Consider the following 15,860-nt stretch of genomic DNA (forward strand, 5'->3'; position numbering starts at 1 on the left):
ACTATATAATATATACAATAATACATATATAAACCCTTCCTTTTAATTGCTAAATGTTAACAAATTAGTATTCTTTGACAAGAAAATTAGTGGATTAAAGACATTTTTTTATTTACAAATTACAGTATTAGGGTGGCATGCAAGCAACCATCACAGTTAAATACTCATTCCCTACGGCATGTGTATTTATACATATAAATTTAACTAATGCAAACCCCTAATTGCAACTGCTACTCCGGCACATCTCTTCGTCGGACCACCGCCGGAAGTCCACCACTCACGTTGGCAGTCAACCCCGGAGAAAACCGTAGTGTCTGACTAGGATTCACCACTCTCACATCAAACCTCCGAATCAACGACAGTGAAGCAATTTGCATTTCCATCAATGACATCTCCTTCCCCAAACAAACCCTAACTCCACCTTGATACACTGGGTATTTGTATGCACTTTCGGGTTTAAACATCCCATCTCGGATCCATCGATCCGGCTTGAACTCCAATGAGTCGGGGCCCCATATTCGCTCCATCCGACCCATTGCATATGGATGGTATGTGACCCGACTCCCTCTCCTCACGAAAGTGCCATCTGGAAGAACATCATCTTGTTCTGCGAACTTGGAATCGAATTGGACTGGTGGGTAAAGCCTCATGCTTTCGTGTAATGCTGCTCGTAAGTAATGCAAGTGTCGTAGGTCTCCAAAGCTGGCTAGTGTGTCAAGGGTCGTGCCCATGACCCGATCAGATTCCTCACGGATCTTTTCTACGACTTTCGGGTTTTGTGACAGTAACAAGAAGAAGCTGGTCAAGGCGGACGCCACCGTGTCTCTTCCGGCTAAAAGAAAACTGATGACGATGTCTCTGAGGTAATCATCATCACTGATGGAACCCATGAATCTTGAAAGCAAATCATTGTTTGAAGAAGGACCAGTTACTCTTCGTGTCTTGATCACTTGATCCGCCATTCTTTTCACAATCTTGATGGATTCTTTGAGCTTTTTCTCACTCCCCAAGTTGAAAAGTCTCTTCATCTTCCATACCAATGGAGTCGGCGCCAACCCTCTTTCGGCGCAGAGCTTGGAGCTCAGATCGAAGGCTGACTCGAGGTCTGAAACAGGCAGTGAGGGTTTCAAGCTACCTGGATCCAACCCAAATGAGAACTTACAAATGCTATCAAAAGAAAACCTCCTGAAAATATCTTGCAAATCCAAAACGTCACCGTCTTTATCGGCCACCGACGAAAAGAATGGAATAAGCCTGGATTCTATCTCTTCTACCACAACACTCAAAGCGTGCGATCTAATAGACAAACTCCCAAGTTCCAAACTCGCCATTTTCCTCTGGAACCTCCAGCAATTACCGTCGACATTGAAAATACCTCTGCCAAGGAGGTCTCCGAGAATGGCGGAAAAAGCTTTGCCTTTTGGATAGTTATCAAAATTGGTCTTGATCATGTACTCAACGTTATCTGGGTTGGCGGTGATGATGTTATTGAGTACGTGAAGATGGATGGTTCCGGTGGGAGATTTACGGAGGAGGTGTGTGTACCAGTCCGAAAGATTAACGAACTCAGCCGCCCAGCTCCGATTGATGAAGGCGGTGCAGACGTCGCAGTTGCAGCAGGGCTTGAGACGGAGGATGAAGAGAGATAAAGAGAAGAGGGAGAAAACGGCGGTGAAGGTGAAGAAGAGAAAGCAAAATGAAGCTTGGAGTTCCATTTGTTTTGATGGTGATGAAGTGATGATGGTTGGGGATATGGTTTGTATTATATAAGGCGAATATTGGATGAGGGGGAGAAATGGGCAAATGGTAAAAGATGAGGGGGTTGGGGTGAATGAATAAATAGGTCATAAGTAAGGCATGCGTGAATTGGAGGTTGGAGGGAGGGATACACGTGGTGAAGGCGGAGGGTACGTCATGGCTTATTGCAAACAACACTCCCGTACCCACGTGCTTATTTTAGTTTAATGTTTTTAGATATTTCGAAGTTGTCAAGTTGGTATTTTGAGACTTGTGGTGTGTGCTTACTTTTCGGGTAATTATTAAAAAAAGGGGAAATTTATAGATATAAATTAATTTTAAAAAATTTAAAAATTAAGAAATACCCAATAAATTTTCATATCTGAATGAATATCTATATTATATTATATTATAAAGCATTTTGATAAACACTCTTAAAATTATTTTTATGCATAAAGTATTGTTTATTGATGGATAATACTTAAAATTCAAGATTACAAATAAATTGTATATAAGTAGAACTTATTAAAGTTTTATGTTTGAATTCGTGTAACTAACTGCAGATAATCATAATCAAATAAAGAATAAACATCTCATTTTAAAATATAATTAATATAATTATTGAGTTATAATAGAATTACTTAATTATTATCTTTATAAAAAAATATATTATTAAATTTAAATTAAGTTAGTTCGTTGCATTAAATTAAATTATAGTAAAAAAATTTGAATTAAAAAAAATACACAAACAAAAACTTTTAAATAGTTAATTTAATACTAATATTGATATATTTTTTACAAATTTTATATGATATTTTCAAATTTATATTTTATTCAAAAATAAAAACATTTATCGTTTTCTCAAAACCACATAAAATCGTATTATATCGACATAGATAAAAAATAAAACGAAACATTGAAATAGAAATGTGTCTCGATGCATTGCATGAGTATCCTTCTAATTTATTATTAAACAAATAAATTCTTATTTTTTTAAAAAAATTAACTAAATAAAAAATTGTTCAAATATTTAATTAGTAGTTTAAATTGAAGAGTTTGAAAAAACTCAATAACTAGCATATTTTGAATGATTAAGTCTTTAAACTATTTTTTTTAATGAAAAAACCATTAAACTTTCTCATTTTGAATGATTAAGTCTGTGAACTATTTTTTTTTAATCGAAAAATCATTTAACTTTTTTATTTTGAATAACAAAGTCCCTAAACATTTTCTTTGAATAGATAAACCATCAGACTTCTAAAACTTGCTTACCTACATCTTTTAATTAAAAACAAACTACATATAATTGACTAGGAATATTTTAAAATAAGAACAAACTTACATCAGTTTTATTGTGCTCAACCCCACACCACTAAAACCCCTCACAATCAAACGATATCACTCCCGCTCACCACTCTTCGCTGCCTCAACGTTGTCCATTATTCATATCACCTAACATATTTTTGGCATCGACCATTGATCTCCCTTTCTTTGATCTATTTGTTATCTATTAAAAGAGGAAAAAATCAAAAGATAACCGGTTACAAATAGTTTTCTAGGTTAAAAAAATGTATGTAACCAAATTTTAAAAGTTTGATTGTTTAATTTATTAAAAAACTGTTCGATTACTTAATCATCCAAAATGAGAAAATTCAACGATTTTTTCATTCAAATGTTGAAAATTCAATGGTTTTTTTATTTAAAGAAAACAGTTCGAGAACTTAATCATTTAAAATGAGAAAATTCAATTGTTTTTTAAATCAAAAAAATAGTTCATGTACTTAATCATTTAAAATAAAGTAATATATAAGAATTAAAATGGGATAATTTGTAACATCAATGAAGAAGTGATTTGGATATTGGATGTTTATTTTTTAAATCATATTCTACAACTATAAATTAATTTATTTCTGATGTTATAAAATATTATGTGATAAATTATAAAGTACATAGTAACCAGGTGTTTTGATAAATTAATTATATATAAACCACATATGATTTGTATATTAGAGTTAATTAATTTCAACATGTCAATTTAAATATTTATTTATTTTATTAGTTAGCAACACTTTGTCAGATAATTTGCTTAACATAAATTTAAAGTTGTCTGAAAACAATTAACAACCTTGATTTTCTATTAATAAAATGTTTTATTATTCGGGGATCCAAGGTGTTGCATTAACGGAAAAGAATAATATATAGAGGGAGAAAAACGATCAAATGTAAACCATTTAATTTGTATAAAACGTGTAAATCTCATTCAATCAATCATAATTTTGCATTTTGTTCATTTTTTGTAATTATGAGACGTTGATTAATCATTTTCATTGTGTAGGGTGTTAATCATGGATATTATTATCTTTATTATTTTAATTTTAGAAAAATATATGAAACAGTTTCATTAAACTTTCATTAAGTATTATATGAAACAATTTCATAACCATATATAAAACAACTTTATCAAAAAAAAAATTATATGAAATAATTTCACAAAATTAAACAATTTCATGATTTTTTTTTCCATAAGATTAAATAATGAAATCGATGGATGAGGATGGTTTGTACGGTTTGTACAAATTTGGTGATTTGCAATCAGTGGTTCTAAACGGTAGTCCAAATTGGTGGTGGTGGTGGGCAGTGGTTCAGAACGATGGTCGGCATTGGTTTAGAACGATGGCAGTCGACAGTGGTTCAGAATTGTGTTCAGATCAATGGTGGTTGACAGTGGTTCAAAACAGTGGTGGTCAGCAGTGGTTTGGATCGGTGGTTCAGAACGGTGGTGGTCGGTGATGGTTTAGATCGTTGGTGGTTCAGTTTGGTGGTGGTAAGCGATGATTCAGAATGATGGTGATCAACGGTGCTTCAAATGGTGATGGTCAGCGGTGGTTCAGGTCAAATAGGGAAGATGGGGATAATTGTTTTTTTAGAAAATAGAATGAAATGTAATTGAATTCCTTCTCAATTGTGATGGAATAACCAAATCCATGAATGATGTAATGTATGGAATTCAATATTCCATAGGTAAACAAAACGTCCGAATAAAATTTGGTGTGTAATTGGTTATTTCAATTCCTTCGAGTTCCGTCGGAATCCTGTGACCCCCCCCCCCCCCCCAAAAAAAAAGAGCATTGTATCTCCAACAAATTTCTTTAAAAAAATAAACAAGGATTACATTAATTTCCAACAGATTCCTTATTTTAGAGAATCCAACATTGATTATAATATTAAAATATTTTATTAGTCTATTAAAACATTATTTCACTCTTTAAATATTTATTTTCAAAGTTTTTATTGTAGCATAAAATTCGTTCATATGCTGCATTATGGAATTAATTGAACATAATCATCTTTTATAACGAAAAAGGACTTTGAATTTGTTTGTATATTTAGAACTTAATCATTAGTTTTATGAAAAAATCAATCAACTAGTCATTTTTTAGTTGAGCATCCACCAAATAATTGTTTTTTATAAGATATCATGAAATAACTAAGAATTTCACTTGCACATAAGTTTGTAAGGGCTTCAATGCGACTTTTACGGGGATCAAATGGCTGAGAGAAAAACTCGTTAATTTGAAGAATTGGTCTACTCGACATGAATTAGGCATTAATGAAGCTTTTCTTCAACAGGCACGCGGTTAGAGCCCCGGGCTCCTCCCACTGCTATGATATATATGTCTGGAGCATATTTGTGCAGTGCTGGGCTGGAGACTCTCTTCAGATTGAGCCCAAATTTTTTATTAATTTAAATTGAATATTCATTTTTTTTTTCATTCGAGAACAAGAAGTTCGACCTCCTTCTAATTTTTCATTTTTTTTTCTTATATTTATTTGGATTTTGGGGACTTATATTGAATGTGAATGTGTCTCACAACCAAGAATAATTCAGGTGGACAATTCCGAATCTGCTTTGTCTACGAACAAGGAAGCGCTCTAGTTTCGGATGAGCTTCTCCCAATTATGGGTTTAAGCTTTGACTTTTCATATCTCGTAGGCCATATCTCAGCCAAAAAACTGATTTGGCCCACAAATACACAAAATGTTGCAAAATCTCACCATTTTGTAGAAGTCACCAAGCTGCGTTACATCCCTTTCAATTGGTCCCTGGGGTTGTGTCTCAATCTCCTATGTGGGAAATCTAAGGGGTCTGTCGAGATGCTTCCTTGCAAAACCCGGCTGTAACTCAATAGAGTGAGTTAAAATAGGCCCGAGAGCTATGAAATGAGAGAGTTTCCTTATCGTTCTGGTAGGCCCAACAGGTTCGCAAGTTTGACACAGACGCATATCATCGCAAATTTAGTTAGGCTTCTTTGGGAGTAGCCGTGAGTTAGACCATTTAATCTTATTTGACTTCTCAATGTGAGAATAGTTGCATCGTCCCATCATCTATTATTATTCGATTTTGTCCCCAAATCAACCTAAAAAACTGTGCCATGCTCTGCATGTTAGACTTGCGGAGTTGCTAGTCCCTCTACGCATACATGAAATCCACAAAATGTGGTGATTTTGCCACGATTTCCCATATCGTGGGTTTGTTCACTGATTTTTAAATGAGATGTACCACTCTATCTGCCATAAAAAGTAAAAAATTACTGGTTCAATAATTTTGCCCGATTTTATAGAATATCTTACACAAGGAAAGTAATTTACTTATATTATAACAAATAAAATAACTATATATTACCTAATTTAAATCAATGAAAAAAACGTTTTAGATATGTAAAATATTCAACAATAAAAATAAAATCACGTAACGTGTAAAAATTTGATACATGTTTATTAAAAAATCACTTCAAACATTTCTTTTAATTTATATTTTATTATTTATGGTATAATTTTTTCTAAAATAACGGTTTTGTATTAACAACATGTGTTGTGTTTGGACTAGACTACTACATAACAATAATTTCACATTTTTCTAAAAAAACTTGATTTATTTAAATAATTAAAGCTGTTATTAATTAGTCATGCAATGTTTATGTAATTAATAGGTCGGGCATATGTCAAAATTTGTATAACTATTTTACCAAACAATGTGTGCAATTGACGTCTAGAATTTTATGTTATGATGGTCTTAGATTATTAATTGTTTAAAATATATGTATTTATTGCTTTAATTATTATTAAAAATAAATCAAATTTATCAGTTACAAATTTGAAAAACGTTGCAATCATCGTTATTTTTTTCTTTTCAATTTTGGTACATTTAAAATTTTGAGACAAACGAATTATTGTGAGATGATAACGTTTAATAATATAAATTAATTTTTTCTTGCTGTAATATTATTATTTAAAAGACAAATAGAAAATTAATTTTTTTTAAATATTTAAAAAGATGAAATGGTATGTGATGTGGGGCAACCATGATGAAGAAGAGTGAAGTTATGTCGACATTCATAAACATATGACGACAAACCTCAACTGGATGTCATCAAATGAGTGGCGGCGGTGGCCGACTTAACCTCAGCGTTTAAACCGTAGTTCAATTATGTACGAAAATTACTTGTATAAATTAATTTTAATTGTTTTATTTATTTTAATAAATATATGATTTTATAAATATTTTGATTAATTCTTGATCTTATGGTTTTATATATAATTATTGACAAGATTTGGGTATAATAAAAATATAAAACAAAATGGAATTCACTTAATAAAGTATAGTGCTTGTGTTTTAAATGAATTAACGAGTGACATGAATTTGGGTTTGAAGTGTTAATGGGGATTTCCGTTTGACTTATCCAAAGATAGGGCATTGAGTTAGATCGTACGAAAGTCGTGTCTGCCGTTGACGGTTTATTTTCATTATACGGAAACGTATAAAATTCTGACTTCATCCAACATAAATTCTCTCTCGTTTTCCTTTTCAATTAATGGATTTCATCCATCATTTTCAGCACCAAAATATAAGTTTGATTCGCTAGATTCAATTCCGGATTGAATATGATTTTAGACGGATGCCAATGACACTACAACCCGATGATTATTTATTTAGTTTTTTCTACTTATTTTGTTATAAAACAATACAGTATGTCTGTCTAGAAACAAAAAAACAACTATGAGGTAGTTGTGTAACTAAATCAATGTAATACTCATAGTCACCACACAACAAAAAGTAGTAAAAAGTAACTGTGGATTAACAAAATTCTAAAGTTTCAATAGATGTTATACATATTACATGTATTAAAGGTGCGTTTGATGTCTAGACATGATAGAACATGACAAAACAGAACATGACAGTTGTTCAGCGTTTGGAAGACAGAACTATACATAACAGAACAAGTACAATAACCAATTTATCCTTAATAAGTTGTTTATATATTTTGATTAATTTATGTAATTTATTAAATTATAATAAAATAATTATTTTTATAACAAAATATATCATTAAAAAGTTTTCATCGAAACAATTAAAATGACACATAAAAATAAAAAGTTTATGTAGTTTTTATTTTTTATATTATTCCTAATCTACATTATTCTTTATTATTAATATATAATTAAATTACATAAGTTAATTAGAAACTGTATAAAAATAATACTTTGAGTACAATAAAATAAAATTTTAGAATACATAAAATACAAAAGATAAAATTTAAAGAATGGACAAATTTTCAAAAGAAGATCTATTTGATATTTTAGAAGAGAATTAAGTTTTGTTTTGAGATAATATTGGTAAAAATATAAGTATGTTCCACCTTTTCCATCTTGCGGGTAGGGGTGGAACAACCTGTTCCACTCTGTTTTTGTCTGTTCCACATAAAAGTCATACCACAAGTGAAACATGGATCCCTTTTCCGTTATATTATATTATGTCATGTCTTGTACAATGTACAGTATATCAATCCCACCCTAATTAATAAAATTAAGTTTATGTAGCCATATTTGAACATGTTGGCCAAAGGTTGAATGATTGAACATGAATTAAATGTGTTTGAATTCACAAGTTTGATAATTTGAAATTTAACATTTTTATTTATAGTTTTATGTTTTTATAGATACATGTTAAGAATTAAAATGTAGATAATGTGAATGGTCAAACTTACCCTTCACTTAATTAACCTTTATTGGCGGCTGTAAAATTAGTCTTTCTATTTAATAATTATGGATTGTCATTTGTCTTATCATCATTTTAGGCTTTACACACCAACATAATATATAATCTTAAAAGAAGTAAAAATAGAAATAACTTAGATAATAATAAAATAACAATAATAATAAAAGATAACCGAAAAACTACATAAAGCAACTCTTCAACTTGTCTATATGGTTGGGTTCCGTTGAGAAAAAGAGTAAATATGATAAGCGTAAGAAAAAATCTCCACACTCGGATCAATTCATATCAAACACAATTCATAGATGAGTTTGAAATTAAAGATGATCAAGGGTACAGATTCTTTATTTATATTTATTAGTTTAACTCTTCTTCTCACACGATTCTTCGTCTTCGCCTACAATGAAAATAATAATCGATTATTATTATTATATATGTTTATTAAAAACTATGGCTATGAAATAAAACAATGAAAAGCTTGTTATACGAATTAAAAAGATCAGAATGAAATTAAATAAGAAAAAAAAATATGCACCGACAATGCAAAAACAAAATTCAAAACAAATACTAAAAAGAGAGAGTTGTTCTAATAAACGATCACACGTGGGCAACTTGAAAAGAACAATGGGTTTTAAACATGATGACAACGTACGACTACATGACGGCGACGGCGGCCCGTGGCCAACATATGTGGGACGAAGGGGGAAGAATTGTCTTACTGCCGACTTCCGCTGTAATCCGTCGACTTCAACATGCATCTCCATCTACATCTTCTTTTTTTCTTTTCTTTTTTTATAATATATTATTTATTAAATTTATAACTTATAATGACATTTAATTAAAATATTACTTATGTTTAATTAAAATAAAAGAAAATTTGCATCAAAATGAAACCAACTTTCACCTGATTTTTTTTTTTGAAAACCAACTTTCAAAATTGTCATTTAAGGGTTTCTATCAAACTTTTTGTTTATTTAAGAGTTTGGTTGACCTGTTGACCTGTTAATGCTAACATTATCCAGATCTTTTGTCAACTAAGATATTCCACGTCATATTAACTTTTTATTTTAAAACTAATATTCCACGTCATATTAATTTTTTATTTTAAAACTAATATTCCACGTCATATTAATTTTTTATTTTAAAACTAATATTCCATGTCATATTTAAAATTATAAAATAATTATAGAAAAATAACTAAAATTTATTTTTTTAATTATTATAATAAAATCTAGTTTTCATTCCAAAAATACGTTTTAAAAAATTTCAGATATCAAATTAAAGTTATTTTTTTAAAAAAAATCCAAATTACCAAATTACCAAAATGAAAATTGTTTTTACTAATGCAATTAAAAAATCAATTGATACAATAAAAAATAAATATCAATAAAAAATTAATTTTTTATTGCATCAATAAATATTTGATATTTATTTTTTATTGCATCAATTAATTTTTTCTATTAAATTAATTTTTTTATTGCATTAGTAAAAAATAATTTTTATTTTAGTAATTTGGATTTTTTTAAATCTTCAATTTGATATCTGAATTTAAAAAAAAAAAAAAAATAGATTTGGAATGAAAAATAGATTTTATTACAATAATTTAAAAAAACGATTTTTAGTTATTTTTTTATAATTATTTTGCAATTTTAAATATGACATGAAATATTAATTTTAAAATAAAAATATAATATGACGTGGAATATCTTAGTTGACAAAAGATCTGGATGATGTCAGCATTAACAGGTCAACAGACTAATAAGATCTTTAAATAAACAAAAAGTTTGATAGAGACCTCAAATGATAATTTTAAAAGTTGGTTCTCAAAAATAAAAATAAGGTGAAAGTTGGTTTTATTTTGATGCAATTTTTTTTAAAATAAAATAATAATATATTCATTTAATTGATTTATGGATTAGTTGGTATAGTTTTGTGTCAGTATTTTATTGTTGATATTATATTGTAATTCCTAAAAAATGTATAATAAATTAACCCACATATTTCAGGTTAGCTTTACAACCGGAATCATGCATGTTGCTATTTTTAATTATAACAACGTACCCGTATTTAATTTTATAATTCCTTAATTTATAAGGAAAAATGAAAAATAACCTATCACTTTCTACTATATTTGAGCTTCATTACATATAAACACATACGTTTTAGCAGATGAAAAAAACACGTAAATATTTCTTTTTCGATTATATAAAAAATATGAGGAATATTTTTGTCTTTTTACTTTTTAATTTTTGTTGTTAATCCAAATCATATATATATATATATATATATGCATTCACACACACATATATAAATATATAAATAAATAAATAAATATATATATATATATATATATATGAATTGTTAGTTTTTTATTATATAAATTCTTGAAAGTGGAAAAAAGAAAGAACAAGTTGGCAAACGTCAAATCAAGAAACAATGGGACAAGAAACAGCCGCAGTTTCTGGTGATAACTAACGGCCGACGTCCTATTATTTGTTTTAGTTTTCTATTATTATATTCATAACTAATTAAATATGTTCACATGTCAAAAAGTTATAGACACTTAACCTCCCTACTCCCTTTCTTTAGTGCGACTAAAGAGATACATCTCATGTTAACCGTATCAGATAAATAAGTATTATTTAATTTATTTATTAGGGTTGGTTTTATGGTTTTAGTCATTTTGGATAACGAGTCAACAATATGTCTTAATCCATGAAACAAATAACACATTAGTTTTTTTAGGGTGATTTTGTTACATTGGACAATGACAGAACATAATAAAGATTCATGTTCTATGTTTGACATGACTTTTATGTGAAACAGACATGAACAAAATAGAACATACATGTTTCACTCTTATCCCATTGAACAGAGTGGAACAAAATGAAATAAAATTATAATCTACTAACATAACCTTAAAGTAAAACTTAATTCTTTTCTAAAACATTAAATAAGTCTATTTTTACATTTTATTCACTCTTTAAATTTTATTTATTCTATTTTTTGTTTTTTTTTAACTTTCATTTTACTATAATCAAAATATTATTTTTATACGGTTTATAATTTTTTATTAACTTATATAATCAATCAATATATATATATATATATATGTATATGTATATATATGGTATATTTCAACTGTAATCATGTTTATAGCTGCTTATCACGATGAATTATATTTGTTCGATACAATGTTGTCAATATAAAGATGCAACTCAATTAATTGAGATATTTTGGAAATATAATAAACAAGTAAACAACAAATGATAGTAATCAACAAATTAGCAAATAGCAAAATTAGAAAAATAACCTAATCACCTAAATCTAATCAAAGAGAACACATGGAAGCATCGTTTGGTGCGTGAAGGCCTTGCTTAAGAGAATGAAAGGGCAGAAGCAGAATCAAAGTGGTGAAGGGGCAGAGCCGAGAGCGAGAGTGTCACAAATCGTGAGATCAAGAAGTCGAGGTTGAGAGGCAGAGGCAGAGGCAGAGCGAGAGAGCAGGTGTTTCACACTGGAGTGAGGATTCAAGAGCAAGAGCCGGTAAATTTTTTATAGAAAAAAAAATGAGAAAACTGATCCTACTAACATGTATAAAATAGTTGGGCTTTGATACCTTTGGGCCTCCGCTGTCCTGGGTGACAACACATCTGGCCCAACATAAGGGCCAGACCTGTTATTCATATTTGGAGTTACGTTTTTAAAACACGTCAGATAGATAAGGTATTCAGTCCCTTATAAACCCTTTCTCCCCAACCGGTGTGGGATCTCATAATCCACACACCCCTTAGCGAGCCCAACGTCTTCGATGGCACACATGTTCATTCCAGGCTCTGGTACCATTAATTTGTAACATCTCAAGTTAATCGTACCAGATTATCCTATATATTTATCCATGCTTGGATTCACAGTTTTCAAAATGTGTCTGATATAGGAGGTATCTAGTATCTTATAAGACAACTTTTGTTTCTCTTCTCAACCGATATCATATCTCATATATGAATAATATAAAAGTAATAAGAGTCCAAGAACAAAAATGCAATAGTTGAAAAAACATGGATTTATAAGTGGAAAGGAAAACGTTAGAATGAACATGTTCATTAATCTACTGAATTTCGGTTAGGGAAAAACAGTTAATAAAAGAGTTAGTATTTAATAGGACTAGAAAAATTAGTATTATACTATAAGGTTCATACATGTATTAATTAATTAATTATCGTTCATTTTATATTATTGCTTATTGTTTCTTTAAGGGTTTTTTTATATCTAATATCAAAGTTTAATAATATTTGTCTAGAAAACTGGAAATCTTAATTTATATTCTCTATCGGTCATCCCTAGTTGACTTTTTTTTATTTTTATTTTATCCACATGAATTCTATTTTGTATTAGAATATAGTAGATTAACGGTTATCAACTAAGAAAATTCTTACCTTTTGAAAAAAATTACCAACCATATGATACGGACCAACTTATATCCATATTTAAGATTTTAAAACTGCTATTGTTTTTCATATATTATTGACACTTTATTACATAATATTGAATGCATGAATTTCAAGTACTATACCATCTCTAAAACAATAATAAGATCTCATGCTATAATCAACATGGGTTTTTGATTCTAAAGCTAATGATTCCGAAAAAGTTTATTGTAACCCCAAAAGTTTAAAAACGGTGATAAAAAAACATTAATATGAGGTGAGATGGGAACCCAATTGATTTATGATATTTACATAAAGTGTTCAACAGTACTCTAAATAGTCAACAATGTGAACACAAATGATGTCAATCTATATATTAAAGGTATATCATAGAGTGTCTTTAACAGTGGAACATATTGATAATGCTACGTATTAATTAATAGTTATTGATTTATTTTCCATTTAGGAATACTCATAAAAAAGATTTTATATGAATTATTAATATTTTTTGAAAGCAATGTTAATTCTGATGATAAAAATACTGTATTAAAGATTTTTCGTACAAATCGATGACCCTTTTTACATTTGGCAATAGGGTCTATCAAATATCAAGAACAGGTCTTGAAGAAAGGTTGAGTGCACGTTGGTGTATTTTTGAGTTAAAATGCAACGACAAGCAATAGGTATGTTACCCATTGGAAAACAAAGGAAAAAAAGACAAGAAGATAGCATTCTTTTTATACGTATCTTGTAAATGTTTTTATGTAAAAGAATGAGTTTAACTATTGAAAAATCGAGTAATTCAGAGTTGAACTAATGAAACAGTCAACCTAGAGAAAGCCAAGAAACGGAATACAGAAGCCACACGAACCATTTACATGTTCCTTTAATCTGGCACAACCATATAGCACTTTAGCATTGCTGTGTGGAACCGTGAAGAGAATTGGCACAATCGTGTGAGACGTTTGCATGATTGTGTGTGAGTTTGTGAATCCTTAGGACCATTATAGTTACGGCCGCCGTTCACTAACACCCTCTTTAGGCTCTTCGGTATTCCTTCGTGACTGAGGCGGCAAGCCACTTTCTTGCCCTATTCTGAATAGAACTGGAGCCGGTACAGTAAGGCTAGATCCATACTAATCCTAGACTATTCTTATGAAGGAAGGTGAGCATGAAACAACAGCTAGATTCTCACGGTAGATAGGGATGATACGTGGCGTGGTATACTTGATCGTGGGCTGTGAATTTTGAAACAATATGAGCCAAAAAATGATTGTTTTTTTTTCTTTCAGTCAATTATGTTTCCTTTATTTATTTAATATAATAACATTAAGTTATAATTTATATCAAACACAATTATTGTAACTATTATTACAAATGCTTTTTATCATGAAAATGAATCATTGTTTTGCTTCAAACCACCAAAAATGAACAATAACAAATCATTGTTGATGTTATCATGAAAATGATATACTAATTAAATGGAGCAATTTGGCAAGTGCACATTTGTGATTAAAAGTTAGATCTCTTCAATTATATACACACAAAAAAAGAAATGATGTCTGAACATGGTCAGTCAAGTTATATTATATCTTGATGCGTGTTTATACTATTCATTGACATGACATTCATATACAAGGGGCCATATGCAATTGCTTTCTTCATATCTCCGCTCATTAATAGTGATTAAGCTCCATCATAATTAATATCAAATATGAAAGTTTAATGAAATCACAAAAGGGTTTAATTGATACCGTTAACATATCGTGGTTTATTTATTCTTCAGATCCAAATTGATCAGTTGTACAAATTCGAGAGCGGAAATGTACTACAAAAAAGAATGGAGAAAACAAAGCACCATATATATGTGGAGTGAAGATCAAAGGCTCAAATTCAAGGAGAAGTAAAAATCTCCTTGTAGCAACATATGTTCAAATGCGGTGACTCTAGGCTACTTACAAAATCGGTGGTCGTTCTGAGATTAGTCAGCTCACATAACGTGTGAAATATTCAGGTTAATAAAAAAAGATTGAATATGTTTTAGGGTCAAAAGTGTTCATATATGTCAGAGTGAAGATCAAAGGTTTTGAGTGGACACCAAAATGAAAAAGAAAAAGAAAGAAAGATATACCATAAGTGGTTGCAATTGCAATTGCAATTGCAATAATAGCCTTGGATTTTAGCATCACAAGCTTGACATCATGGAATGACTTTTATTTTACATTACTTTGTGTCACATGATTCAGGTTTAAGTGGTCAATTATTCCCCAAATGAATTGATGCTAATCATCATGTTTCCATTACATCTTTATAGTTGAATAATTTGGTAAATTAGAATCTTACTTTTTTATTTGTCAAGAAAATGACTGGATATACATTCAACTTCATGGATTGTCATAATTATGACTTACTAGAAGTGTATCCGTGAAAAATCTAGAGATGTGTTGGTTATTATTTTATCTTAAACTATCTATACTAGATTACAAAATATTTGACAAAAACTCTTAAAACCATTTTTATGCATTAAGTACTGTTTATTGATATACATTAACCAAAATTCAAGATTACAAGTATATTAAAAAATAAAAACATTATCATTTTTTCAAAACCGTATTATAACATCGGCAGAGACACGAAACATT

At 29.7% G+C, this 15,860-nt stretch overlaps 1 protein-coding gene across 1 annotated transcript; it reads right to left on the reverse strand.

Moving 5' to 3' along the window:
• Window positions 1–70: 70 nt before the first annotated feature.
• LOC112522257 (cytochrome P450 94C1) lies at window positions 71–1,715 on the reverse strand. The gene has a single exon (XM_025131375.1). It carries the CDS (start codon window positions 1,713–1,715, stop codon window positions 231–233), a length of 1,485 nt encoding a protein of 494 aa, XP_024987143.1. The 3' UTR covers window positions 71–230.
• Window positions 1,716–15,860: the final 14,145 nt, after the last annotated feature.

This window comes from Cynara cardunculus (genome assembly GCF_001531365.2).
Source record: "Cynara cardunculus var. scolymus isolate 2C chromosome LG 11, CcrdV1, whole genome shotgun sequence".
In the NCBI taxonomy this organism is placed as follows: Eukaryota; Viridiplantae; Streptophyta; class Magnoliopsida; order Asterales; family Asteraceae; genus Cynara; species Cynara cardunculus.

Coding starts and splice junctions, on each gene's coding strand:
- LOC112522257 (XM_025131375.1), bottom strand. CDS start 1,715: ATGGAACTCCAAGCTTCATTTTGCTTTCTCTTCTTCACCTTCACCGCC.